The sequence below is a fragment of the Heptranchias perlo genome, chromosome 25 (genome assembly GCF_035084215.1).
Source record: "Heptranchias perlo isolate sHepPer1 chromosome 25, sHepPer1.hap1, whole genome shotgun sequence".
Classification (NCBI taxonomy): Eukaryota; Metazoa; Chordata; class Chondrichthyes; order Hexanchiformes; family Hexanchidae; genus Heptranchias; species Heptranchias perlo.
This window is the reverse complement of record NC_090349.1, coordinates 6,718,123-6,744,042: the sequence shown is the minus strand read 5'-3', so window position 1 is coordinate 6,744,042 and position 25,920 is coordinate 6,718,123. Positions and strand designations below refer to the sequence as shown.

Sequence of the window (25,920 nt, the reverse complement as noted above, 5' to 3'; positions counted from 1 at the left end):
GATACCACCATCACACGAGAGGACACCACCCACCAGGTACATGGTTCATACTCCTGTGACTCGGCCAACATTGTCTACCTCATACGTTGCAAGAAAGGATGCCCCGGAGCATGGTACATTGGCGAGACCATGCAGACACTGCGACAACGGATGAACGGACACCGCGCAACAATCGCCAGACAGGAGGGTTCCCTCCCAGTCGGGGAACACTTCAGCAGTGAAGGACATTCAGCCACCGATCTTCGGGTAAGCGTTCTCCAAGGCGGCCTTCGAGACACACGACAACTCAAAATCGTCGAGCAGAAATTGATAGCCAAGTTCTGCACCCATGATAACGGCCTCAACCGGGATCTTGGGTTCATGTCACGCTACACGTTACCCCACCAGCGAAAAAAAAAGTTATCTTTTTATTACAACTGGTCATTCTATCTCTTTCTTTCTTTCTGTCTGTCTGTCTGTCTGGCCGTTTGTATATTCAGCAGTCTGGTATCTAATGTGTCTCTGTCTGAACACTATTCAGTTCCTTTGATTGCCTTGATAACGGGCAGTTGGAAAGATTATCTGTAATCACCAGGCATTGTTCTCTGTCTATATATGCGATAAATTTCAAGGAATCCCACACACACCTGACGAAGGAGAAAGCCTCCAAAAGCTTGTGATTTTCAAATAAAACTGTTGGACTGTAACCTGGTGTTGTAAGATTCCTTACATTTGTACACCCCAGTCCATCACTGGCATCTCCGCATCATGGCTTTATTTAAGTTTAAGACTCTAGTTTCGGACTTAAGTACGTCACTCTCAAACTCCATGTGAAATTCATCACATTATGATCACTCTTCCCCAGAGGATCCTTTACTGTGAGATTACTAATTAACCCTGTCTTATTACACAAAACAAGATCCAAAATAGCCTGTTCCCTGGTTGGTTCCATGACGTATCACTCTAGGAAACTGTCTCGAATGCATTCCATGAACTTGTCCTCCAAATACCTTTGCCAGTTTGATTTGCCCAGTCTATATGAAGATTAAGGTCCCCCATGATTACTGCATTACCTTTGTTACAAGCTACTATTATTTCCTGATTAATACTCTGTCCAACAGTATGGCTACTATTAGGGGGCCTATAAACTACTCCCACCAGTGTTTTCTGCCTCTTGTTATTTCTCATTTCCACCCATACTGATTCTACTTCCTGATCATCACTGTCCTTATGTTATTAGGGCTACACCCCTCTTTTCCATTCTGCCTGTCTTTTCTAAATGTCATGTACCCTGGAATATTTAGTTCTCAATCTTGGTCACTTTGCAACCAAGTCTCTGTAATGGCGATTAGATCAAACCCATTTATCTCTATTTGTGCAACTAATTCATCTATCTTGCTCCGTGCATTCGGATAAAGAGCCTTTAATTTTGACTTTTACTTTTTTTTTCCTGCTTTGACCTTATTTGTTGATGCTCTGTTATTGGCAAGCTCTCTGTCCTTTCCTGTCGCACTCTGCTTATCTTTACACTGCTCTGTTGCCTTGACTTTTCTCATTAGATTTCTAAATTTGCCCTCACCTGATTTTTCCCACCCTCCCCCGCCTTTTTAGTTTAAAGTCCTATCCACAGCCCTGGTTATTCAGTTCACCAGGACACTGGTCCCAGCCTGGTTTAAGTGGAGCCCGTCTCCACAGAACAGCTCCCTCTTTCCCCAGTACTGGTGCCAGTGCCCCATGAATCGAAACCCCTGTCTCCCACACTACTCTTTGAGCCATGCATTTGACTCTCTGATCTGTTTGTCACTACACCCATTCGCATGTGGTTCAGGTAGTAATCCAGAGATTATTACCTTTTTGAGGTTCTGCTTATTAATTTAGACCCTAGCTGCTCAAACTGTCTCAGCAGAACCCCATCCTTAGTTCTACCTATGTTGTTGGTTCCTACGTGGACCATGACAACTGGATCTTCCCCCTCACGCTCAAAGTTCTTTTCCAGCCACGAGGAGATGTCCATAACCCTGGCACCGGGCAGGCAACACAAACTTCGGAACTCCTGGCCGCGGTTGCAGAGAACAGAGTCTATCCCCCTGACTATGCTATCCCGTACCACTACCACATTCCATTTTACTCCCACCCACTTGAATGGCCTCCTGTACCATGGTGCTATGGTCAATTTGCCCATCCTCCCTGCAGTCTTTGCTCTCATCCATATAGGTAGCAAGTACTTCGTACCTGTTGGACAAGGTCAAGGGCTGAGGCTCCTCTGTCACTAGATCCTGGGTCCCCATACCTGCCTGACTCGCAGTCACAGCCTTCTGTCCCTGACCATTGAATGAATCTAAACTACTATCTAATCTAAGGTGTGTGACTGCCTCCTGGATCAGAGTGCTCTCCCGAATGCATTGTAATATCTGCATCTCTGAGTCCAGCTCAACAACTCTGAGCCGACGTTCCTTGAGTTGCAGACACTTCCTGCAGATATGGTTGCCTGGGATCACACTGCTCTCCACAAACTCCCACATGCTGCAGTTACAGCACACCACCTGCACTGCCATCGCTTGTCGAACCAGAATTTATTTATTTACTTTATTAGAGTTTTTAATCTCTCGCTATTAGTTTCATTAACTAATTAATTTATCTAGTTTGTTATTGATTTAAGCTCGTACTTAAACCGCTGCCCTAACTTAGAGAGAAAAAAAACAGTAATACTCACCAATACTCACCCCCAATCACCTACCTGCTGTCCTGTGATGTCAGTCCTTCAATTTCTGCCTGTGCTGAGTATAGTCACTGTTGTAATATAGGGAACGGGGCAGCCAATTTGCACTGCTGTAGTTCCAGATTTTCACGTTGATGCCCCTTATATACCTGTCTATCAAATGCACTGAGCTATCTATTCCCTGAGCAGAATATTATAGCGTGGGGCACAGACCCTCCCAGTTTCCACTGGAAAATGTATTTGTTTTAAATGTAGATGGTGACACAGCAGGATGTCAGAGTTTGTTTTCACTTTTATTTGCCCTTCAAGTTGAGGGAACTAATTACTTGTGTAATTTGGGCACCCATTGTCAGCAAATAACTTTGAATCAAGAGTAGTAGCAGTTCGAGTGCGGCAATTTTTCCATGACTTTTTTCACTTTGAATTAAACAGCTTCTAATTAAGAGGAGTAATTTGTGCATATATTTTTCTGTCATTGTGCAACAAACAACAACTTGCATTTATATAGCGCCTTTAATGTAGTAAAAACATCGCAAGGCGCATCAAATGAGCCCCAACAACATCCCGGCTATAGTGCTGAACACTTGTGCTCCAGAACTAGCTGCGCCTCTAGCCAAGCTGTTCCAGTACAGCTACAACACTGGCATCTACCCGACAATGTGGAAAATTGCCCGGGCATGTCCCATACACAAAAAGCAGGACAAATCCAATCTGGCCAATTACTGCCCCATCAGTCTACTCTCAATCATCAGCAAAGAGATGGAAGGTGTCGTCGACAGTGCTATCAAGCGGCACTTACTCACCAATAACCTGGGTTCCACCAGGACCACTCGGCTCCAGACCTCATTACAGCCTTGGTCCAAACATGGACAAAAGAGCTGAATTCCAGAGGTGAGGTGAGAGTGACTGCCCTTGACATCAAGGCAGCATTTGACCGAGTGTGGCACCAAGGAGCCCTAGTAAAATTGAAGACAATGGGAATCAGGGGGAAAACTCTCCAGTGGCTGGAGTCATACCTAGCACAAAGGAAGATGGTAGTGGTTGTTGGAGGCCAATCATCTCAGCCCCAGGACATTGCTGCAGGAGTTCCTCAGGGCAGTGTCCTAGGCCCAACCATCTTCAGCTGCTTCATCAATGACCACCTCTCCATCGTAAGGTCAGAAATGGGGATGTTCGCTGATGATTGCACAGTGTTCAGTTCCATTCGCAACCCCTCAGATAATGAAGCAGTCCGTTTATTTTTTTTTTATTCGTTCATGGGATGTGGGCATCGCTGCCAAGGCCAGCATTTATTGCCCATCCCTAATTGCCCTTGAGAAGGTGGTGGTGAGCCGCCGCATTGAACCGCTGCAGCCCTTGTGGTGAAGGTTCTCCCACAGTGCTGTTAGGAAGGGAGTTCCAGGATTTTGACCCAACGGCGATATATTTCCAAGTTGGGATGGTGTGTGACTTGGAGGGGAACATGCAGGTGATGTTCCCATGTTCCTGCTGCCCTTGTCCTTCTAGGTGGTAGAAGTCGCGGGTTTGGGAGGTGCTGTCGAAGAAGCCTTGGTGAATTGCTGCAGTGCATCCTGTGGATGGTACACACTGCAGCCACTGTGCGCTGGTGGTGAAGGGAGTGAATGTTTAGGGTGGTGGATGGGGTGCCAATCAAGCGGGCTGCTTTGTCCTGGATGGTGTCGAGCTTCTTGAGTGTTGTTGGAGCTGCACTTGTCCAGGCAAGTGGAGAGTATTCCATCACACTCCTGACTTGTGCCTTGTAGATGGTGGAAAGGCTTTGGGAAGGCAGGAGGTGAGTCACTTGCCACAGAATACCCAGCCTCTGACCTGCTCTTGTAGCTACAGTATTTATATGGCTGGTCCAATTAAGTTTCTGATTAATGGTGACACCCAGAATGTTAATGGTGGGGGATTCAGTGATGGTAATGCTGTTGAATGTCAAGGGGAGGTGGTCATAACTGGGCACTTGTCTGGTGCAAACGTTACTTAACACTTATCAGCCCAAGCCTGGATGTTGCAGCAAGATCTGGACATGCGGGCATGGACTGCTTCATTATCTGAGGGGTTGCGAATGGAACTAAACACTGTGCAATCATCAGCGAATGTCTCCATTTCTGACCTTATGATGGAGGGAAGGTCATTGATGAAGCAGCTGAAGATGGTTGGGCCTAGGACACTGCCCTGAGGAACTCCTGCAGCAATGTCCTGGGGCTGAGATGATTGGTCTCCAACAACCACTACCATCTTCCTTTGTGCTAGGTATGACTCCAGCCACTGGAGAGCTTTCCCCCTGATTCCCATTGACTTCAATTTTACTAGGGCTCCTTGGTGCCACAACCTGAGTGAGCAGGTCAGTCAGTATCTACGGAGAGAAAAGACAGGCCAACATTTCAGGAAGAGCCCTTCTTCAGAACTGAAAACTGAAAGATAAGCGAGCATTTTAGTAGACTGGCGAAGAGCATTGTAGTCAGAGTTCAACTTCTGGGAGAGCAGCATCAGAAGAAGGAAGATGCTCCCACCATTCATAAAGGATCGATTATGAATGTGGAGTAAAAGCAGAGACAGGGAATACATAGTAAAAATTTGGAGATCAGCCCAGAGTAATTAGATGAAAGTCTGTGTGATGGCTCTAAGGATTCCATGAAGTGAGCTTAGTTAGTCTCAATCCATTTCTAGGTAGGGGTGGGCTGGTGGCAAAAAGCTAGACTAATTGGCAGTCTTGCTGAGAGAACATGAGGATGCCTGGTGAGCGAAAAGCCAAATTGTTGCAGTGGGGGGCGATCTATTGAGGTCAGGGCTGAGGCACATGGGACAGTGTAGATGGAGCTTTATCCTGCACCTGACCCTGCTACACCTGCCTTGCGAATGCTTGATGTTGATACTGGGCGCATGAAATGAAAAGTGTAAAACATTTGCAAATAAAAATTTAACAAGTAAATGTCAAAGATGGCAGGAAATACAAAGTGATGTGACTTGCAACTAGCAGAGCTGCTGCAATCTTCAGCTCCCTATAGCTGGAAGGAACAGAGTGGAATTTTCCATCTTTGGGCAGTACACGTGGCAGTGTGACTGAGAGCTGCCAGGTGCTGGCTGCCTCAAGGAGTGGAAGGAGGAGTAATCGGTCGTTTGTGCTCAGTGGCCTGAATATCGGTTTCAGTCTATTTTTGTAATTAAAACGTAATGTGTTAACAAAATGATCTTGCTTGTCACCAGACCAATGGGAGGAGGGAGGAGGGATTAGTTTAGTGCAGCAAGTACATTCTGACCTGGCTACTTAGACCCTTTACACCATTACAGTGACTTACCGAGAACGGAATGTAGTACCGACCATTGATTTGCTGTCTGGGTAATGGGCTGCATCTACTGCAGAATATGTTATCTGGACAGGGTGGCATATCACCATTACTGTGGCAGAATGTGGATCGGTCGCTCCTGTGATGACCCACTCTCCAGCTGAGCCACACTGACCAGGGGGTTCCCAGGTTATGTTCCCTGACTTAGCAGATCCCAGCAAAGGTGCTTCAATTGGGCTCATTGCTTCTGAACTAGAGAAGGGGGGGAAATCAACCAGGGCTCCTACTAGACATTACTATCCAGTGACCCATGCTGGGAAGTTTGCGTATGTGAACATTAGTTGCTTCAGCAGTGGGCTGCCTGCTCATCCTCCTCCCTACCTTGAGAGCAGGCTGTATACACACACTCTTACATAGGAAGTAAGCTGTCCGCCTGCCCTCTTATTTGGGGAGTGGGCTGTGTACCTGCTCTGTTGCCTGTCAAATGGTGCAGGGATGACTGTTGAAAGGAGTTCAAAGAGAAAGTAACAAGGTGTGTCGGTAAAATATAAATGAAAGTAAGTCATTCACTGTAATATTATGACCAATGAGAATTTGGTTAATTCTTAGAATGGGGATAGAGTATTTGATAACTAAAATATTCAGTTGTATCAGATCAGAACAGGTTTAGGCCTGGATCATATGGGAAGCACACTCTATAGTGAGATATCTGGCTGGGCCTGGACACACCCCTTTAGCTGGCTTGTGGGTGGGGAGGGAAGGTGAAGAGAGTGTGTTATTGCTAGTCTGAAGGAGAGACTGATGATGAAGCATTTTCTGACCTGTTGTTCTGATCATTCCTAGGAGAGATGAGGATGGGCCAATAATGACAGCCCAGCAGGTGTTTGAGGAGTTCATCTGTCAGCGCCTCATGCAGGGGTATCAGATTATTGTCCAAACCAAGAACAAACTGTCCACCACCACTGCCTCGGCCCCCCTCAGCAGCAGCCCCCTCTACACACGTGGTAAGGATCTGCATGTGTTGGCCACTGAGCTGACATTTTGTGTTGATAAATAAGATCTAGGAACTAACTATGTTTCAGAGGGTCACTGCAGTGTGTTACGGTGTACATAGTGGGTTCAATCCCAGTCGGTGTTGAGTTAGCTAATCTTCGACAGATTGCTTTAGGGCACTGCGGTTACCCACAGTGCCCGAATTGAGGGCGAGCGTTAGTTGGTCTTTCGCTTTGCGTCTCTATCCAGCGCCCACTGTCTTGTGTGAGGGCAGGAGTGGGCTGAGCCATGATGCCCCCCACGGATGAATAGGCTGCTTACATTCAGAGTCTAGGCGCACACATAAAGGATGGCTGTTTGGCTGGGAACAGGCGGTGACTTGGAACCGTACACTATCTTTGCGGGGAAAGGAGGAATTTGGCACAAGAATGTGGAAATGAACGTTGGAGAAGCAAAGCTTTTTGCAAGGTGAAGATGCTGGTGATACCATCATCATCGTTGGTCGACTATCATTGAAGCTCCTGTGACTGTCCTCCATTTTGGACAGAGTATTAATCAAGAAATAGTGAGAGCCTGTAACAAAGGTAATGCAATAATCGTGGGGGACTTTAATCATCTTGTAGACTGGACAAGTCAAATTGGAAAAGGTAGTTTGGAGGACGAGACAGTTTCGTAGAACAATACATAGTGGAACCAACCAGGGAACACGCCATTTTAGAACTTGTCTTGTGTAATGAGACAGGGTTAATTAGTAATCTTATAGTAAGGAATCCTCTGGGGAAGAGTGATCATAATATGATAGAATTTCATATTGTGTTCGAGAGTGACGTACTTAAGTCAGAAGCTAGAGCCTTAAACTTAAATAAAGCCAATTACATAGGTATGAGGGGCGAGTTCGCAAAGGTAGATTGGGAAATTAGATTAAAAGGTATATCAGCAGATAAGCAATGGCAAACATTTAAAGAAATATTTCATAATTCTCAACGAACATACATTCCATTGAGAAATAAAAACTCCAGAGGAAAAGTGATCCATCCGTGGCTAACTAAAGAAGTTAAGGATAGTATTAGATTAAAAGAAAAGGCTTATAATGTTGCCAAGAAGAGTAGTAACCCTGAGGATTGGGAGAGTTTTAGAAACCAGCAAAAGATTAGGAAAAAATTGACGAGGGAGAAAATAGAATAGGAGAGTAAACTAGCGAGGAATATAAAAACGGATTGTAAGAGCTTCTACAATTATGTAAAAAGGAAGAGAGTAGCGAAAGTATACCTGGGTCCCTTGGAGGCTGAGACAGGATAAATTAGAATGGGGAATAAGGAAATGGCAGAGATGTTAATTAAATATTTGTATTTATCGTCACAGTAGAAGACACTAAAAGCATACTGGAAATAGTGGGGAACCAAGGGTCTAATAAGAGTGAGGAACTTAAAGAAAAAGTACTGGAGAAATTAATGGGACTAAAAGCCGACAAATCCCCTGGACCTGATGGGCTATATCCTAGCGTCCTAAAAGAGGTGGCTGCAGAGATAGTGGATGCATTGGTTGTGATCTTCCAAAATTCCCTTGATTCTAGAATGGTCCCAGTGGATAGGAAGGTAGCAAATGTAACCCCGCTATTCACGAAAGGAGGAAGAGAGAAAACAGGGAACTACAGGCCAGTTAGCCTGACATCAGTCATCGGGAAAATGTTGGAATCCATTATTAAGGAAGTGGTAACGGTACTTAGAAAATCATAATATGATTAGACAGAGTCAACATGGTATGAGAAGGAAATCTTGTTGACAAATTTATTAGTTTTTTGAGGATGTAATAAGCAGGGTGGATAAAGGGGAACCAGTGGATGTAGTATATCTGGATTTTCAAAAGACATTTGATAAGGTGCCACATAAAAGGTTGTTACACAAGATAAGGGCTCATGGGGTTGGGGGTAATATATTAGCATGGATAGAGGATTAATTAACAGACAGAAAACAGAGTCATAAACAGGTCATTTTCAAGTTGGCAGGCTGTAACTAGTGGGGTACTGCAAGGATCAGTGCTTGGGCCTGAGCTATTTACAATCTGTATTAATGATGAAGGGACCGAGTGTAATGTATCCAAGTTTGCTGACGATACTGTGATGCTGAGTCGTTGAGTATATTCAAGACTGAGATCGATAGATTTTTGGACAAGGGAATCGAGGGATATGGGGAGTGGAATTGAGGTCGAAGATCAGCCATGATCTGATTGAATGGTGGAGCAGACTCGAGGGGCTGTATGGTCAAGTAAAAGTAAGCTGTGAGGAGGACACAGAGTCTGCAAAGGACTATAGACAGGTTAAGTGAGTGCGCAAAAAGGTGGCAGATGGAGTATAAACGTGGGGAATTGTGAGGTTATTCACTTTGGTAGGAAAAGTAGAAAAACAGAATATTTTTTAAATGGTGAGAAACTATTAAATGTTGGTGTTCAGAGAGACTTGGGTGTCCTTGTCCACGAAACACAGAAAGTTATCATGCAGGTACAGCAAGCAATTAGGAAGGCAAATGATATATTGGCCTTTATTGCAAGGGAGTTGGAGTACAAGAGTAAGGAAGTCTTGCTACAATTGTACAGGGCTTTGGTGAGACCATACCTGGAGCACTGTGTACAGCTTTGGTCTCCTTACATAAGGAAGGATATACTTGCTTTAGAGGCAGTACAATGAAGGTTCACTAGATTGATTCCTGGGATGAGAGGGTTGTCCTATGAGCAGAGATTGAGTAGAATGGGCCTATATTCTCAAGTTTAGAAGAATGAGAGATGATCTCATTGAAATGTATAAAATTCTTGGAGGGCTTGACAGGGTAGATGTGGAGAGGCTGTTTGCCCTGGCTGGGAAGTCTAGAACTAGGGGACACAGAGTCTTAGGATAAGGGATGGGTCATTTAAGACTGAGATGAGGAGGAATTTCTTCACGCGGAGATTTGTGAATTTTTGGAATTCTCTACCCGAGAGCTGTGATGCTGAGTCGTTGAGTATATTCAAGACAGAGATCGATAGATTTTTGGACAAAGGAATCGAGGGATATGGCGAGTGGAGTTGAGGTCGAAGATCAGCCATGATCTGATTGAATGGTGGAGCAGACTCGAGGGGCTGTATGGCCTACACCTGCTCCTATTTCTTATGTATTTTAAGGCATGGTGTTGTGTTTCGGACTGTCTGTGATCGCCCTTTCGTTGACTTGTTCTGTACTGTAGATGTGTCATGACTGCAGGCTGTGGACACCATTGGCTAATTCAAGGATTAGCTCATTCACCTTTTGATTCCCCCTTCCAGGGGCTCACCCGCCGGAACTCAGTGGCACCTTCTGGAGGTTGTCGGGTTATTTAACCCCCCCCCCCGGCACTCGGTGTTGACCAGTCATGGGGGCGTGCCATCTACTGTCGTTGCAGTAAAAGGTTTTAGCACCTGACCTGATTCCAGTTGGTGATACAGAGTAGAATATCATTCCATTTGAGCCACACGGGGTGAGCATTAAGCCCTCCCAGGTCAGGTATCCCAAACTTGATCAGTCACCCCTTAATGCACTAGTGCAGCATTTCCAGCTCCAACAGCAGCATTCCTTGTGGCTCTGAGTTGTCAGTCATGCTTGGAAAAGCCAAGTTGTGGATGTTTACACCCACTAGAGACTGAAACCCAATTCAACTTGGATCCTGAAAGGTGTGACCTTCATTCCATCATTGGACAGGATCCAGAGGTAAAAGGAAAGTTTATAACCCACTGCACCACCCTGCCCTCATGGTGGCAGAGGAGGCGAGTGCAAACCCAAGCTGTAAATCGAATGCAGTACGTACACCAGCAACAAAACCAAGTCTGCAGAGAAGCTGAGTCCAGGTATCACACCTTTTTATGGCCAACATGTGTCTCTGGGATCTCATTGGTTTCTGCTCAGCATGTGGTAGATCATACTGCATAGTTGCCACAGGCCAATCAGAAAAGCATTGGGATTTCTGCATTAATTCATACCGACAACACTTTCTTGGAGAGATCCTTCCAGATGAATGTCGGTTACCGAACCAGTGGGTGGTGCTGTTTAGTAACCAGTGTAATGCCTGTGTTTGTAGGCCTGGTGTCCAGGAACAAGCTGGAAGAGGAGGAGATCCCGTATTGGCTGAGCATGGGCCGCACTTTTCACAAGGTCTGCTTAAAAGACAAGATAATAACCGTCACCCGCTACCTACCCAAGTAAGTAGGAAACAAGTGGTCCAGCCCTGGCATTCACCCAGTTGGTGTATCTGTAGTTTCATTTTGGATGGGACAGGCAGGAGCTGCAGTCATGCTCTCTCTTTCTAAAAAATAAAGTGAGAATGCAAACTAGATTTGAAAATGAAAGCGGAGCTCAAACTTTTACCAGAACAGCTTACGGTCACACAACAATAGTGCTTTTTTGTATCTAGCAGAAAATCTTGACCTGGTTTGAACCTGCTAAAATAAAGCAGGCATTAACACCTCAGCAGCGAGAAGCTTGACTGAGCATTTATAAGATGCATCGGTCAAATAAGGCCGTGATTGGGTTTACATAAGTGAGTGCTGCCCTTGAAGATCAAAACTGTAAAATTCCTGCATTGTGTATCCAAAACGAACAAAATAACTTGCATTTATATAGCGCCTTTCATGATTTTGAGACATTCCAAAGCGCTTTACAGCCATTGAAGTACTTTTGAAGTGTACACTGTATCTACCCCATTCATGATATAGGAACAGCAGTAGGCCATTCAGCCTGTTCTGCCATTCAGAGCGTTCATGGCTGATCTGTATCCTAACTCCACTTACCCACTTTGACTCCCTATCCCTTAATACCAAAATCTATTTATCTCAGATTTAAAATTATTAACTGAGCTAGCAGCTACTGGGAGAGAGTTCCACACTTCTACCACCCTTTGCATGAAGAAGTGTTTCCCAAATTCTCTCCTGAATGGCCTGGCTCTGATTTTAAGGTTATGTCCCCTTATCCTCGACTCCACCACCAGTGGGAAAAAGTTTCTTTCTATCTACCCTATCAATTCCTTTCAAAATCCTAACAACCTGAATCAAATCACTCTTTAACAAGGTTCCCTTTAATTTTTTGTGGCCATGTGCGGAATGAATTTGGGTTTGTGCACCGATATAAAGGCTGTGTGTGCCACCATAAAAGAAATTGCTACTTTAAATAGAACATCTTTTTAGAAAACATTATTCAGGGTTAATAACAAGCAGAACAAATGTACAAATAATGGATAATTGTAACAATTTAATGTATATTGGCTGATAAATTTATTTAATTTATGAAATGGGTTTCCTGAGTTGCACGAAGATTGAGCAGACCAGTCTCGTGTTTTATTAAAAATTATCTGGTGGGAACAATTCCAGTCAGCTTTTTGTAGAATCAGCTTAATGATTCTGATTGCACACGATTTATTTCTGTTTGAATCAGAATTCTTAAATTGAGTCAGAAATACACAACAGCTGTTAAATCAGTCAGTGTGAATTTGGGGATAGCCAACAGTTTAATTAAAGCTGGTTTCCCCCCTCCTCCCCTCCATTGAATCCTCAGCAGGGTTTAAAAAATGATTGCATTCCAATTGTACATCCTGCAGGCCTCATTAGTTTTGGCTGCCTTTATGTACGGGCCCCTCGTCTCTGGGTGGAGGAGCCTGGTCCAGTCTGTGATTAGCCACTGACAAACGCATTGGTTTCGATTTTTACTTCCTGGTCTGGATTCTGCGCAGCCAATCAGCTGCTCGCTGTCTGCATTTCCTAGCAACGCAGTAAACAACTCGGCGGCTGGGACCGGAGCCACGGGATCGGATACTCCTCAGCACCGGAGGCAGAGCAGCCTGCCTGGGGCTGGAGCACTAGGGACCGGAGAGGCAGAGCTGGCGAAGGGCCTGGGGTCCGGGCACTGGTCAGCGTGAGAGAGCGGCCTGGGGTCTGGTCAGCGTGAGAGAGCGGCCTGGGGTCTGGTCAGCGTGAGAGAGCGGCCTGGGGTCTGGTCAGCGTGAGAGAGCGGCCTGGGGTCTGGTCAGCGTGAGAGAGCGGCCTGGGGTCTGGTCAGCGTGAGAGAGCGGCCTGGGGTCTGGTCAGCGTGAGAGAGCGGCCTGGGGTCTGGTCAGCGTGAGAGAGCGGCCTGGGGTCTGGTCAGCGTGAGAGAGCGGCCAAAAGCACTGGTGCCTAGACGGAATGTTTAAGTGCGCGGCCCACAACAGACTGCTGCGCACACGCACAGCTTAGTGGGAACAGTGCCCCTTAACCTTCTTTATTCCAGGGAATACATGCCTTGTTTATGTAATCTCTCCTCATAATTTAACCCATGGAGCCCTGATAACATCCTAGTGAATCTGCGCTGCGCTCTTTCCAAGGCCAGTATATCCTTTCTAAGGTGCGGTGCCCAGAACTGTACACTGTACTCCAGATGTGGTCTAACAAGGGCTTTGTATAGCTGGAACAAAACTTCCTCCCCTTTATATTCTAGCCCTCTAGTTATAAAGGCTAACATTCCATTAGCCTTTTTGATTATTTTTTGTACCTGACTACTATATTTTAGTGATCTGTGTACATGGATCCCTAAATCTCGTTAGATCTCCACTGTTCCGAGCTTTTCACCATTTAAATGGATGATCTCATACTTACCTGTGTTGAAATCCATCTGCTACAGTTTTGCCCACTCACTTAATCGATCAATGTCTCTGTGTTTTTATGCTCCCGTCTACACTACTTGCTATGCCACCAATCTTTGTGTCATCGGCAAACTTAGATATATGGCTCTCTATTGTTTTATCTCAGTCATTAATGAATATAGTGAATAGTTGAGGCCCCAGCACAGATCCTTATGGACTCAAATACCTTCCGATTCGAGTACATACCTATAATCCCTACTCTCTGTCTTCTACCGCCTAACCAATCTCCTAACCAGGTCAATAAATTGCCTTCAGTTCCATGAGCTTTAATTTTCGCCAATGGTCTCTTATGTGTCGCTTTATTGAATATCTTCTAGAAGTCTATATAAATACATCCATTGACATTCCCCTGTGTATAGAAACATGCTATTGACAGAGCTAAGCGATTCCACAACCAACGGATCAGATCAAAGCTCTGCAGTCCTGCCACATCCAGTCGTGAATGGTGGTGGACAATTAAACAACTAACGGGAGGAAGAGGCTCTGCAAACATCCCCATCCTCGATGATGGCGGAGTCCAGCACGTGAGTGCAAAAGACAAGGCTGAAACAGAAATCCCGAGTGGATGATCCATCTCGGCCTCCTCCCGATATCCCCACCATCACAGAAGCCAGTCTTCAGCCAATTTGATTCACTCCACGTGATATCAAGAAATGGCTGAGTGCACTGGATACAGCAAAGGCTATGGGCCCTGACAACATCCCGGCTGTAGTGCTGAAGACTTGTGCTCCAGAACGAGCCGCGCCTCTAGCCAAGTTGCTCCAGTACAGCTACAACACTGGCATCTACCCGACAATGTGGAAAATTGCCCAGGTATGTCCTGTCCACAAAAAGCAGGACAAATCCAATCCCCCACCATCAACATCCTGGGGGTCACCATTGACCAGAAACTTAACTGGACCAGCCATATAAATACTGTGGCTACAAGAGCAGGTCTGAGGCTGGGTATTCTGCGGCGAGTGACTCACCTCCTGATTCTCCAAAGCCTTTCCACCATCTACAAGGCACAAGTCAGGAGTTTGATGGAATACTCTCCACTTGCCTGGATGAGTGCAGTTCCAACAACACTCAAGAAGCTCGACACCATCCAGGACAAAGCAGCCCGCTTGATTGGCACCCCATCCACCACCCTAAACATTCACTCCCTTCACCACCGGCGCACAGTGGCTGCAGTGTGTACCATCCACAGGATGCACTGCAGCAACTCGCCAAGGCTTCTTCGACAGCACCTCCCAAACCCGCGACCTCTACCACCTAGAAGGACAAGAGCAGCAGGCACATGGGAACACCACCACCTGCACGTTCCCCTCCAAGTCACACACCATCTCGACTTGGAAATATAACGCCGTTCCTTCATCGTCGCTGGGTCAAAATCCTGGAACTCCCTTCCTAACAGCACTGTGGGAGAACCTTCACCACACAGACTGCAGCGGTTCAAGAAGGCGGCTCACCATCACCTTCTCGAGGGCAATTAGGGATGGGCAATAAATGCTGGCGTTGCCAGCGACGCCCACATCCCATGAACGAATTTTTTTTAAAAACTCCCTTAGATACTTCCTCAAAAAATTCAATTAGGTTCATTAGACATGACCTACCCATTACAAATCCATGTTGGCTCTCCCGAATCAGCTCAAATTTCTCTAAGTGCTCAGTCACTGTCCTTAATTATAGATTCCCCACAATAGATGTTAAGACTTTCCTGGTTTCTCTCTCTCTCCTTTCTTAAATAATGGAGTTACGGTTGCAATTTTCCAATCTAAAGGGACAATTCCTGAATCAAGAGAGCTTTGGAAGATTATGTCTAAAGGATCTGCAATTTCCTCACCTACTTTCTTTAAATCCCTGGGGTGGAAACCATCAGGTCTTGGGGACTTGCCAGTCTTTAGTGCCATTATTTTTTCTAATACTGTTCTCTTGCTTATGTTAACTTTAGTGAGTTTCATTCCTTGATTCACTATTAATTTCCCTGGAATGTCAGGTATACTATCCTCTTCCCACGTCTGGAACTAGAGTCTTAAACTTAAATAAAGCCAGTTACATAGGTATGAGGGGAGAGTTGGCAAAGGTAGATTGAGACATTAGATTAATAGATATGACAGTAGATAAGCAATGGCAAAGAATTAAAGAAATATTTCATAATTCTCAACGAACATACATTCCATTGAGAAATAAAAACTCCAGAGGAAAAGTGATTCATCCGTGGCTAACTAAAGAAGTTAAGGATAGTATTAGATTAAAAGACGAATCTTACAATGTTGTCAAGGAGAGTAGTAAGCCTGAGAATGGGAGAGTTTTAGAAACAGCAATAGAAGCCCAAAAAATTGATAGAGGGAGAAAATAGAATATGGGAGTAAACCAGCCAGAAATATAAAAACAGATTGCAAGAGCTTCTACAAACATGTAAAAAGGAAGAAAGTAGCGAAAGTAAGCATGGGTCCTTTAGAGACTGAGACAGGAGAAAGTATAATGGGAATTAGGAAATGGCAGAGACATTAAACAAATATTTTGCATCAGTAAAAGACACAAAAGAATACCAGAAATAGTGAGGAACCAAGGAGCTAATGAGTGAGGAACTTTAAAGTATTTAATATTAGTAAGGAATAAGTACTGGAGAAACGAATGGGACTAAAAGCTGAAACATCCCCTGGACCTGATGGCCGACATCCTAGGGTTCTAAAAGAGGTGGCTGCAGAGATAGTGGATGCATTGGTTGTGATCTTCCAAAATCCCCTAGATTCGAGAATGGTCCCAGTGGATTGGAAGGTAGCAAATGTAACCCTGCTATTCAAGAAAGGAGGGAGAGAGAAAACAGGGAACTACAAACCAATTAGCCTGACATCAGTCATCGGGAAAATGCTAGAATCCATTATTAAGGAAGTGGTGACAGGGCACTTAGAACATCATAATATGATTAGGCAGAGACAACATGGTTTTATGAAAGAGAAATCGTGTTTGACAAATCTATTAGAGTTTTTTGAGGATAGATAAGGGGGAACCAGTGGATGTCGTATATTTGGATTTTCAAACAGCATTCGATAAGGTGCCACACAAAAGGTTGTTGAGCAAGATAAGGGCTCATGTGGTTGGGGGTAACATATTAGCATGGATAGAGGATTGGTTAACGGACAGAAAACAGAGAGTAGGGATAAACAGGTCATTTTCAGGTTGGCAGGCTGTAACTAGTGGGATGCCACAAGGATCAGTGCTTGGGCCTCAGCTATTTACAATCTATATTAATGACTTAGATGAAGGGACCAAGTGTAATGTATCCAACTTTGCTGACAATACAAAGCTAGGTGGGAAAGTAATCTGTGAGGAGGACACAAGGGGGTGATTTTAAACCCCAAGAACGGGTGGGTTGGGGGCGGGTGGGAGTTGAAAATAGTTGTTTTTTGGGTCGCAACTGCAACCCAGCTTTATTTCCGGGTTCAACATTGGCGCGTAAAAGTACAGGCTTCCCACTGGGAATGCAAAGTCTAAAAATTTTGTGGTTGCGACATAAAAAAACAACTATTTTCAACTCCCACCTGCCCCCAACCCACCCGTTCTTGGGGTTTAAAATCACCCCCAAAGAGTCTGCAAAGGAATATAGACAGGTTAAGTGAGTGGGCAAAAAGGTGACAGATGGAGTACAATGTGGGGAAATGTCAGGTTATTCACTTTGGTAGGAAGAATAGAAAACAGAATATTTTTTAAATGGTGAGAAACTAGTAAATGTTGGTGTTGAGAAAGACTTGAGTATCATTGTACAAGAAACACAAAAAGTTAGCATGCAAGTACAGTAAACAATTAGGAAAGCAAATGGCATGTTGGCCTTTAGAATCATAGAACTATAGAAACGTTACAGAACGTAAGAAAGCCATTCGGCCCATCGAGTCCATGCCGGCTCTATGTAAGCGCAGCAGTCCAGCTAGTCCCACTCCCTCGCCCTATCCCTGTAGCCCTGCAAATTTTTTCTTTCAAAATGCTTATCGAGTACCCCTTTGAAGGCCATGATTGAATCTGCCTCCACCACCCCGTTGGGCAGTGTATTCCCGATCCTAACCACTCGCCGTGTGTAAAAAAGAAAGAACGTTTTTCTTCATGTCACCTTTTTGGTTCTTTTGCCAATCACCTTAAATCTATGCCCTCTGGTTCTTGACCTTTCCACCAATGGGAACAGTTTCTCTCTATCTACACTGTCTAGACCCTTTATTGCAAGGGAGTTGAAGTCAAGAGTATAGAAGTCTTACTACAATTGTCCAGGTCTCACCAAAGCCCTCACCTGGAGTACTGCGTACAGTTTTGGTCTCCTTATCTAAGAAAGGATATACTTGCCTTAGAGGCAGTGCAATGACAGTTCACTAAATTAATTCTTGGATGAGAGGGTTGTCCTAGGAGGAGAGGCTGAGTAGAATGGGCCTATTTCTCTCTCGAGTTTAGAAGAATGAAAAGTGATCTCATTAAAACATAAGATGCTGAGGTACTTGACATGGTAGATGCTGAGAGGTTGTTTCCCCTGGCTGGAGAGTCTAGAACTAGGGGGCATAGTCGCAGGATAAGAGGTCGGCCATTTAAGACTGAGATGAGGAGGAATTTCTTCACTGAGGGTTGTGAATCTTTGGAATTCCCTACCCCAGAGGGCTGTGGATGCTGAGTTGTTGAGTATATTCAAGGCTGAGACAGATACATTTTTGGACTCTAGAGGAATCAAGGGATATGGGGATCAGGCAGGAAAGTGGAGTTGAGGTCGAAGGTCAGCCATGATCTGATTGAATGCCGGAGCAGGCTCGAGGGGCCATATGGCCTACTCCTGCTCCCATTTATATTCTTACTATCTTTTTTGTCTTCCTTTGCTGTTCTTTATATCTCTCCCAGTCCCCTGAATCTACATTATCGTTTGCACTTTTGTATGCAATTTCCTTTTGTTTCATGTTATCTCTCACCTCTTTTGCCGGCTGTGGCTGATATATTTGGTAAGTAGAGCTCTTGCCCTTTTAGGGGTATATACTGGTCCTGTACTAAGTTAATTTTTTTTTTCATTAAAATATACTTTATTCATAAAATTTGCAGCAATACATACAATACAGTTGTCATATCACATTCCAAACGTACACTATACAGATTATACAATTTGCAGGTTACACCAAGTACAGTTCAATGAACACATTGTACATAATTACAGTTCATGACACTCTAGGATGCCTCATTGCATTACACTCAATACAGATTATTGATTACAGATTCATTACAGGTACATTACATCAATTAGAATTTTACATTCTGCACCTCTGTAGTTTTACCCGATAAAAGTTTTGACCAGTTTGCTGTTGTCAGTCTCTGTCTTACCCCATTAAAGTTAGTCCCACCAAAATGTAGAATCTTAGTAACTGTTACGTTTAAAAAGGACAAACACACATTTGAAGCTGTGCGGCTTCCCGCATCTTTACCAGCCTTATTGATCTTTGGTTATAGTGCTCTCTCACCCTGCTACTATATTTAAAACTAAAACTATGACATGTTAAGGGTGTGAGCTCAATCCCCACTTGGCACTGGAGCACATAACCCAAGCTGACACACTCGTGCAGGGCTTGTCAGAGGTGCCATCTTTTGAATGAGACGTTAAATGGAGGCCTCGTCTTGTCCAGTGGTTCAGATGGGCTTAAATGATCCCATAGTGCTATTTGAAGTGGAGCAGGGGGTTCTCCCAGTGTCCTGTCTGGTATTCTTCCCTCAATCAACAGCACCAAAAACAGATTATCTGCCCATTTGTTTCCTTGCTGTTTGTGGGATCTTGCTGTACAAAATTACTGCAGTGTCTGTCTACACTTCATAGTAATTAATTGTATATGAATCACTTTGGGATATTTCTGAGAAATGTGATTAAGGCTGTATAAATGCAACTTTTTTTAAATGGGGTGTGATTTTGGAAAAAATTTGATAGGCGAGTGTACAGAGGGGGGAGGGTTGACCAAATGGACACGTACTATTTTCAACAGTTGCTATGGGCCCGACGAAGCGATTCTGAGCGGGGAATAGTGTTGGTGAGAGTGGGTTCTGGCTCCATATAGAGTGGAGCAGTAAAAGCGCTCACTGAGTCACCCTGGCAACGCCAGGAACACTAAGTCTGGTCAGCTACAGGTTTTTAAAAAAAACTTATGTCAAAAAAAGATAAATTGTCTTGTGTTCTAAAGTGCATGTCTTCATGGGATGGAGTTGGAAAAGTGAAGAAGTGAGCGGTCAAAAAATGGTGGGTTTTGGCTTCTGTATTTTGTATAGTTTCTAAAACATCTTTCCTACTTGCCCCCTCATTCTGGAAATGCTGCTTAGAAGCGGGGGGAAGAAAGGATTGCAAAAACCTGGCAAAGTGAAGATTCTTTTAACAAACTTGACTAAGGACAGCAGCTGTGTTCTGATTTTTGGTGGCTGCTCTTTATCTCACTCAGGTACCCTTATGAATCTGCTCAGATCCAATACAGTTACAGCCTCTGCCCACCAAATTCCAGCACCGAGTTTGTGTCGTGCTGGGTGGAGTTCTCTCACGAGCGGCTCGAAGAGTACAAATGGAATTATCTGGATCAATACATTTGCTCATCAGGCTCTGAGGATTTCAGGTACGTATGTACGCGAGCTGCTACCCTGCTGTACATTCTGAAGTAAACAATCTGGAATGTGCTCCAGTGCCTCTCTGCTACCATCCCGCCTCTTGACCTCCGGTCAGTGCAAAGGTCTCCATTAGTGGCGTTTCTCATGCACACTCAGGAGTGCTAAATTCAAACCGGTGAACTCCTTGGTAGAGCTGAGAATACAGCTGAGTCCCGGGCTCACACTGACTGGCAATTGGAGAGAGAGGCTCTGGGGAACATTGCAAAGTTCTAATGTGGAATTATAGTGGGAGAGTTTGAAGTACCTTATGCTATGTGCAAAATCCAGTGTGAGTGGGGATGGAGACTGGGACCAGGCAAGGAGCAGAAATCTCGATGATATAGCAAGACCTCACAATGCCTCCAGACATGGCTGCTCATGTCTAGAGGCACAGTGCTCTCCTGCCCGGCCTCCCACCTTGCACCCTTTGTAAACTTGAGCTCATCTTAACTCTCACCAAGCCCCATTCACCCAATACCCCTCTGCTCGTTGACCTACATTGGCTCTCGGTCCGGCAATGCCTCAATTTTAAAATTATCATCCTTGTTTTCAAATCACTGTATGTCCTCGCCCCTCCCTAACTCTAACCTCCTACAACCCCTGAGATCCCTGTGCTTCTCCAATTCTGGCCACTTACCCATTCCCAGTTTTAATCGCTCCACCATTGGCGGCCGTGCCTTCAGCTGCCTAGACCCTAAACTCTGGAATTTCCTCCCTAAACCTTTCCACCTCTCTACCTCTCTCTCCTCCTTTAAGACCCTCCTTAAAACCTACCTCTTTGACCAAGCTTTTGGTCACTTGTCCGAATATCTCATGTTGCTCAGGATCAAATTTTGTTTGATAATTGTTGCTGTGATGCGCCTTGGGACGTTTTACTACATTAAAGGAGCTATATAAATGCAAGTTGTTGTTTTGTTATACTGCATAAGAGTAAACTTTCTTCATTGCTGCTTCACAGCCTGATCGAATCTCTGAAGTTCTGGCGCACGAGGTTCCTGCTGTTGCCGGCCTGCGTAACGGCTACAAAGCGGATCATGGAGGGGGAGACTCGCTGTGACGTTTACGGGGAGAAACTGCGCTCTGACCAGGAGGAGTGGCAGCTGCTGGATGGCTTCATTCGGTTTGTGGAGGGTTTAAACCGAATAAGGAGAAGGCATCGCTCAGACAGAATCATAAGGGTGAGGTTGCCTCTTTACTCTTCAGTAGAGCAGTTGATAGCTTGGACACTGGCGTGCTTAAGACACCCAACCAGAGGGGTCACGTGTTAATGTTCAACGGCTGCCTGTCATTCATCTTATTTTGCTTTGATTGGGTGATCTTTGTCAATTCTTAACTGTCCCACTGGAGTAAAGAGCTGGACTGAAGCCAGCTATCCCGTTTTTGGAAGGAAGAGATTTATGTTGCTCAACTTGCCCTGGCTGAATCGTGCCACCTACCGTAACATGCAAGTACACTGGATTCCTGTTAGGCATTAGGTCAAGATGGACTAAAGTATTACACTCACATTCCATGTAATAAGGCTGACAGTGTGACGGCCATAACCAGCCTGTGGGTGGACTGTAACCAGACTTTATTTACAACAGTAACAACAACTTGCATTTATATCTACTACTGTCCCGGAGAACTTTTTTAGCCAGTAGGTGACAAGCCCAACAAGAGGATGCAATTTCTAGATTTAGTCCTGGGAAATGAAGATGGGCAAGTGGGTGAAGTGACAGTGGGTGACCATATTGGGGATAGTGACCACAATTCAGTTAGTTTTAGCATTATTATGGAAAAGGACAGAGTTAAATCAGGAGTAAATGTTTTAAATTGGGGGAAGGCAAATTTTACAGAACTAAGGTGATTTGGCAGAAGTGAACTGGACACAACTACTTGAGGAGAAATCAGTGGGAGGTACTAAAAAGTGAAATTCTACAGGTACAATGCAGACACGTCCCCTCAAAGAAAAAGGGTGGCACTGCCAAATTTAGAGCCCCCTGGTTGCCTAGAAATATACGGGGCAAGATAAAGCAGAAAAAGAAAGCTTATGACTGTCACAGAAAACTAAATACTGCAGAAAGCCTAGAGGAGTATAGAAAGTACAGGGATGACATAAAAAAGGAAATAAGGAAAGCAAAGAGAGGGCATAAAAAAATATTAGCTAGTAAGATTAAAGAAAACCCAAAGATGTTTTATCAGTACATTAAGAACAAGAGGACAGCTAAGGAAAAGGTGGGACCTATCAGGGATGATAAGGGTAACTTGTGTGTAGAAACAGAAGATGTGGGTAGGGTTTTAAATGAATATTTTGTCTTCGTAGTCAAAAGGAAAGAGATGATCTGGACGTAGTAGTTAAAGAGGAGAGGTGTGAAATATTGGATAAGGTAAACATAACTAGAGAGGAAGTACTAGAGGGACTGGAGTCCTTTGAAAGTTGATAAGTCACCAGGGCCGGATGGATTGTTTCCTAGGCTATTGAAGGAAGCCAGGGAGGAAATAGTGGATGCTCTGAGGATCATTTTCCAATCCTCACTAGATACAAGGGAGGTACCGGAGGACTGGAAGACTGCAAACGTAGTACCATTGTTTAAAAAGGGTATGAGGGAACGGCCAAACAATTATAGACTGGTCAGTCTTACCTCGGTGGTGGGCAAACTATTAGAATCAATACTGAGAGATAGGATAATCTGTCACTTGGAAAGGCATGGTTTAATCAGGAATAGTCAGCATGGATTTGATCAGGGAAGGTCATGCCTTACAAATCTGATTAAATTCTTTGAGGAAGTGACATAAGAACATAAGAACATAAGAACATAAGAAATTGGAGCAGGAGTAGGCCAATCGGCCCCTCGAGCCTGCTCCGCCATTCAATAAGATCATGGCTGATCTGATCCCAACCACAAATCTAAAGAACACAAGAAGTCGGAGCAGGACCCGGCCACATAGCCCCTGGGCCCTCTCCGCCACCCACAGGGCATTGACCGATCCGAACTCAACTTCATGTCCAATTTCCTGCCCGCTCCCCATAACCCCTAATTCCCTTTACTTCTAGGAAACTGTCTATTTCTGTTTTAAATTTATCTAATGATGTAGCTTCCACAGCTTCCTGGGGCAGCAAATTCCACAGACCTACCACCCTCTGAGTGAAGAAGTTTCTCCTCATCTCAGTTTTGAAAGAGCAGCCCCTTATTCTAAGATTATGCCCCCTAGTTCTAGTTTCACCCATCTTTGGGAACATCCTTACTGCATCCACCCGATCAAGACCCTTCACAATCTTATATGTTTCAATAAGATCGCCTCTCATTCTTCTGAACTCCAATGAGTAGAGTCCCAATCTACTCAACCTCTCCTCATATGTCCGCCCCCTCATCCCCGGGATTAACCGCGTGAACCTTCTTTGTACTGCCTCGAGAGCAAGTATGTCTTTTCTTAAGTATGGAGACCAAAACTGTATGCAGTATTCCAGGTGCGGTCTCACCAATACCTTATATAACTGCAGCAATACCTCCTTGTTTTTATATTCTATCCCCCTAGCAATAAAAGCCAACATTCCGTTGGCTTTCTTGATCACCTGCTGCACCTGCATACCAACTTTTTGATTTTCTTGCACTAGGACCCCCAGATCCCTTTGTACTGCAGTACTTTCCAGTCTCTCGCCATTAAGAAAATAACTTGCTCTCTGATTTTTCCTGCCAAAGTGCATAACCTCACATTTTCCAATATTATATTGCATCTGCCAAATCTCCGCCCACTCACCCAGCCTGTCTATATCCCCTTGCAGGTTTTTTATGTCCTCCTCACTCTCTACTTTCCCTCCCATCTTTGTATCATCTGCAAATTTTGATATGTTGCACTCGGTCCCCTCCTCCAAATCGTTAATATAGATTGTAAAGAGTTGGGGACCCAGCACCGACCCCTGTGGAACACCACTGGTTACTGGTTGCCAGTCCGAAAATGAACCATTTATCCCAACTCTCTGCTTCCTGTTTGATAACCAATCCTCCACCCATGCCAGAATATTACCCCCAATCCCGTGATTTTTTATCTTAAGTAATAATCTTTTATGTGGCACCTTGTCGAATGACGAGGAGGATTGATGAGGGTAGTGCAGTGGATGTTGTCTACGTGGATTTTAGTAAGGCATTTGACAAGGTCCCACATGGCAGAGTGGTCAGAAAGGTAAAAGGGGGGCAGAAGTTATGCTGCAGCTATACAAAACCCTGGTTAAACTGCACCTGGAGTACTGTGAGCAGTTCTGGGCACCGCACCTTCGGAAGGACATATTGGCCTTGGAGGGAGTGCAGCGTAGGTTTACTAGAATGATACCCGGACTTCAAGGGTTAAGTTACAAGGAGAGATTACACAAATTGCGGTTGTATTCTCTGGAGTTTAGAAGGTTAAGAGGTGATCCGATCGAAGTTTATAAGATATTAAGGGGAACGGATAGGGTGGATAGAGAGAAACTATTTCCGCTGGTTGGGGATTCTAGGAGTAGGAGGCACAGTCTAAAAATTAGAGCCAGACCTTTCAGGAGCGAGATGAGAAAACATTTCTACACACAAAGGGTTGTAGAAGTTTGGAACTCTCTTCCGCAAACGGCAATTGATACGAGCTCAATTGCTAAATTTAAATCTGAGATAGATAGCTTTTTGGCAATCAAAGGTATTAAGGGATATGGGCCAAAGGCAGGTATATGGAGTTAGATCACAGATCAGCCATGATCTTAACAAATGGCGGAGCAGGCACGAGGGGCTGAATGGCCTACACCTGTTCCTGTGTTCCTATATTAATGAATTGGACTTGAATGTAGGGGGCATGATTGGCAAATTTGCAGACGACGCAAAAATTGGCCGTGTCGTTGATAGTGAAGAGGATAGCTGTAGACCCCAAGAAGATATCAATGGGTTGGTGGAGTGGGCGAAAAAGTGGCAAATGGAATTCAGCCCGGAGAAGCGTGAGGTAATGCACTTAGGGAAGGCAAACAGTAAAAGGGAATACGCAGTAAACGGGAATATATTAAGAGGGGTAGAGGAAGTGAGAGACTTGGTGTGCATGTGCACAGGTCCCTGAAGTGGCAGTACAGGTAGATAAGGTTGTGAAGAAGGCATATGGAATGCTCTCCGTTATTAGCCAAAGTATAGAATACAAAAGCAGGGATGTAATGATGGAACTGTATAAAACCCTGGTAAGGCCACAGCTGGAGTATTGTGCGCAGTTCTGATCACCACATTACAGGAAGGACGTGATTGCTCTGGAGAGTATGCAGGGAAGATTTACAAGAATGTTGCCAGGGCTTGAAAATTGCAGCTATGAGGAGAGATTGGATAGGCTGGGGTTGATTTCCTTGGGGCAGAGGAGGCTGAGGGGTGACTTGATTGAGGTGTACAAAATTGAGGGGCTCAGATAGAGTAGACAGGAAGTACCTGTTTCCCCTAGCAGAGAGTTCAAGAACTAGAGGGTGTAGATTTAAGCTGATTGGCGGAAGGATTAGAGGGGACATGAGGAAAAACTTTTTTACCCAGAGGGTGGTGGGTGTATGGAATTCACTGCCTGAATTGGTGGTAGAGGCAGGGACCCTCTACTCTTTTGAAAAGTACCTGGACCTGCACCTAAAGTGCTGTAAGCTACAGGGCTACGGACCGGGTGCTGGAAGGTG

At 44.7% G+C, this 25,920-nt stretch overlaps 1 protein-coding gene across 5 annotated transcripts in view; it reads left to right on the top strand.

The window, feature by feature from the left end:
* Positions 1-25,920, top strand: part of depdc5 (DEP domain containing 5, GATOR1 subcomplex subunit) — a 194,629-nt gene that overhangs the window by 98,562 nt on the left and 70,147 nt on the right. For 4 of the 5 annotated variants that reach the window (XM_068005515.1, XM_068005516.1, XM_068005514.1 and 1 more), the window contains exons 26-29: positions 6,835-6,995; positions 11,067-11,187; positions 20,084-20,251; positions 21,241-21,460. In XM_068005515.1, coding sequence (XP_067861616.1) covers positions 6,835-6,995; positions 11,067-11,187; positions 20,084-20,251; positions 21,241-21,460 — 670 coding nt within the window. Of the gene's footprint in view, positions 1-6,834; positions 6,996-11,066; positions 11,188-20,083; positions 20,252-21,240; positions 21,461-25,920 lie in introns of those variants that run through there. The other variant, XM_068005518.1, reaches the window with a different exon arrangement.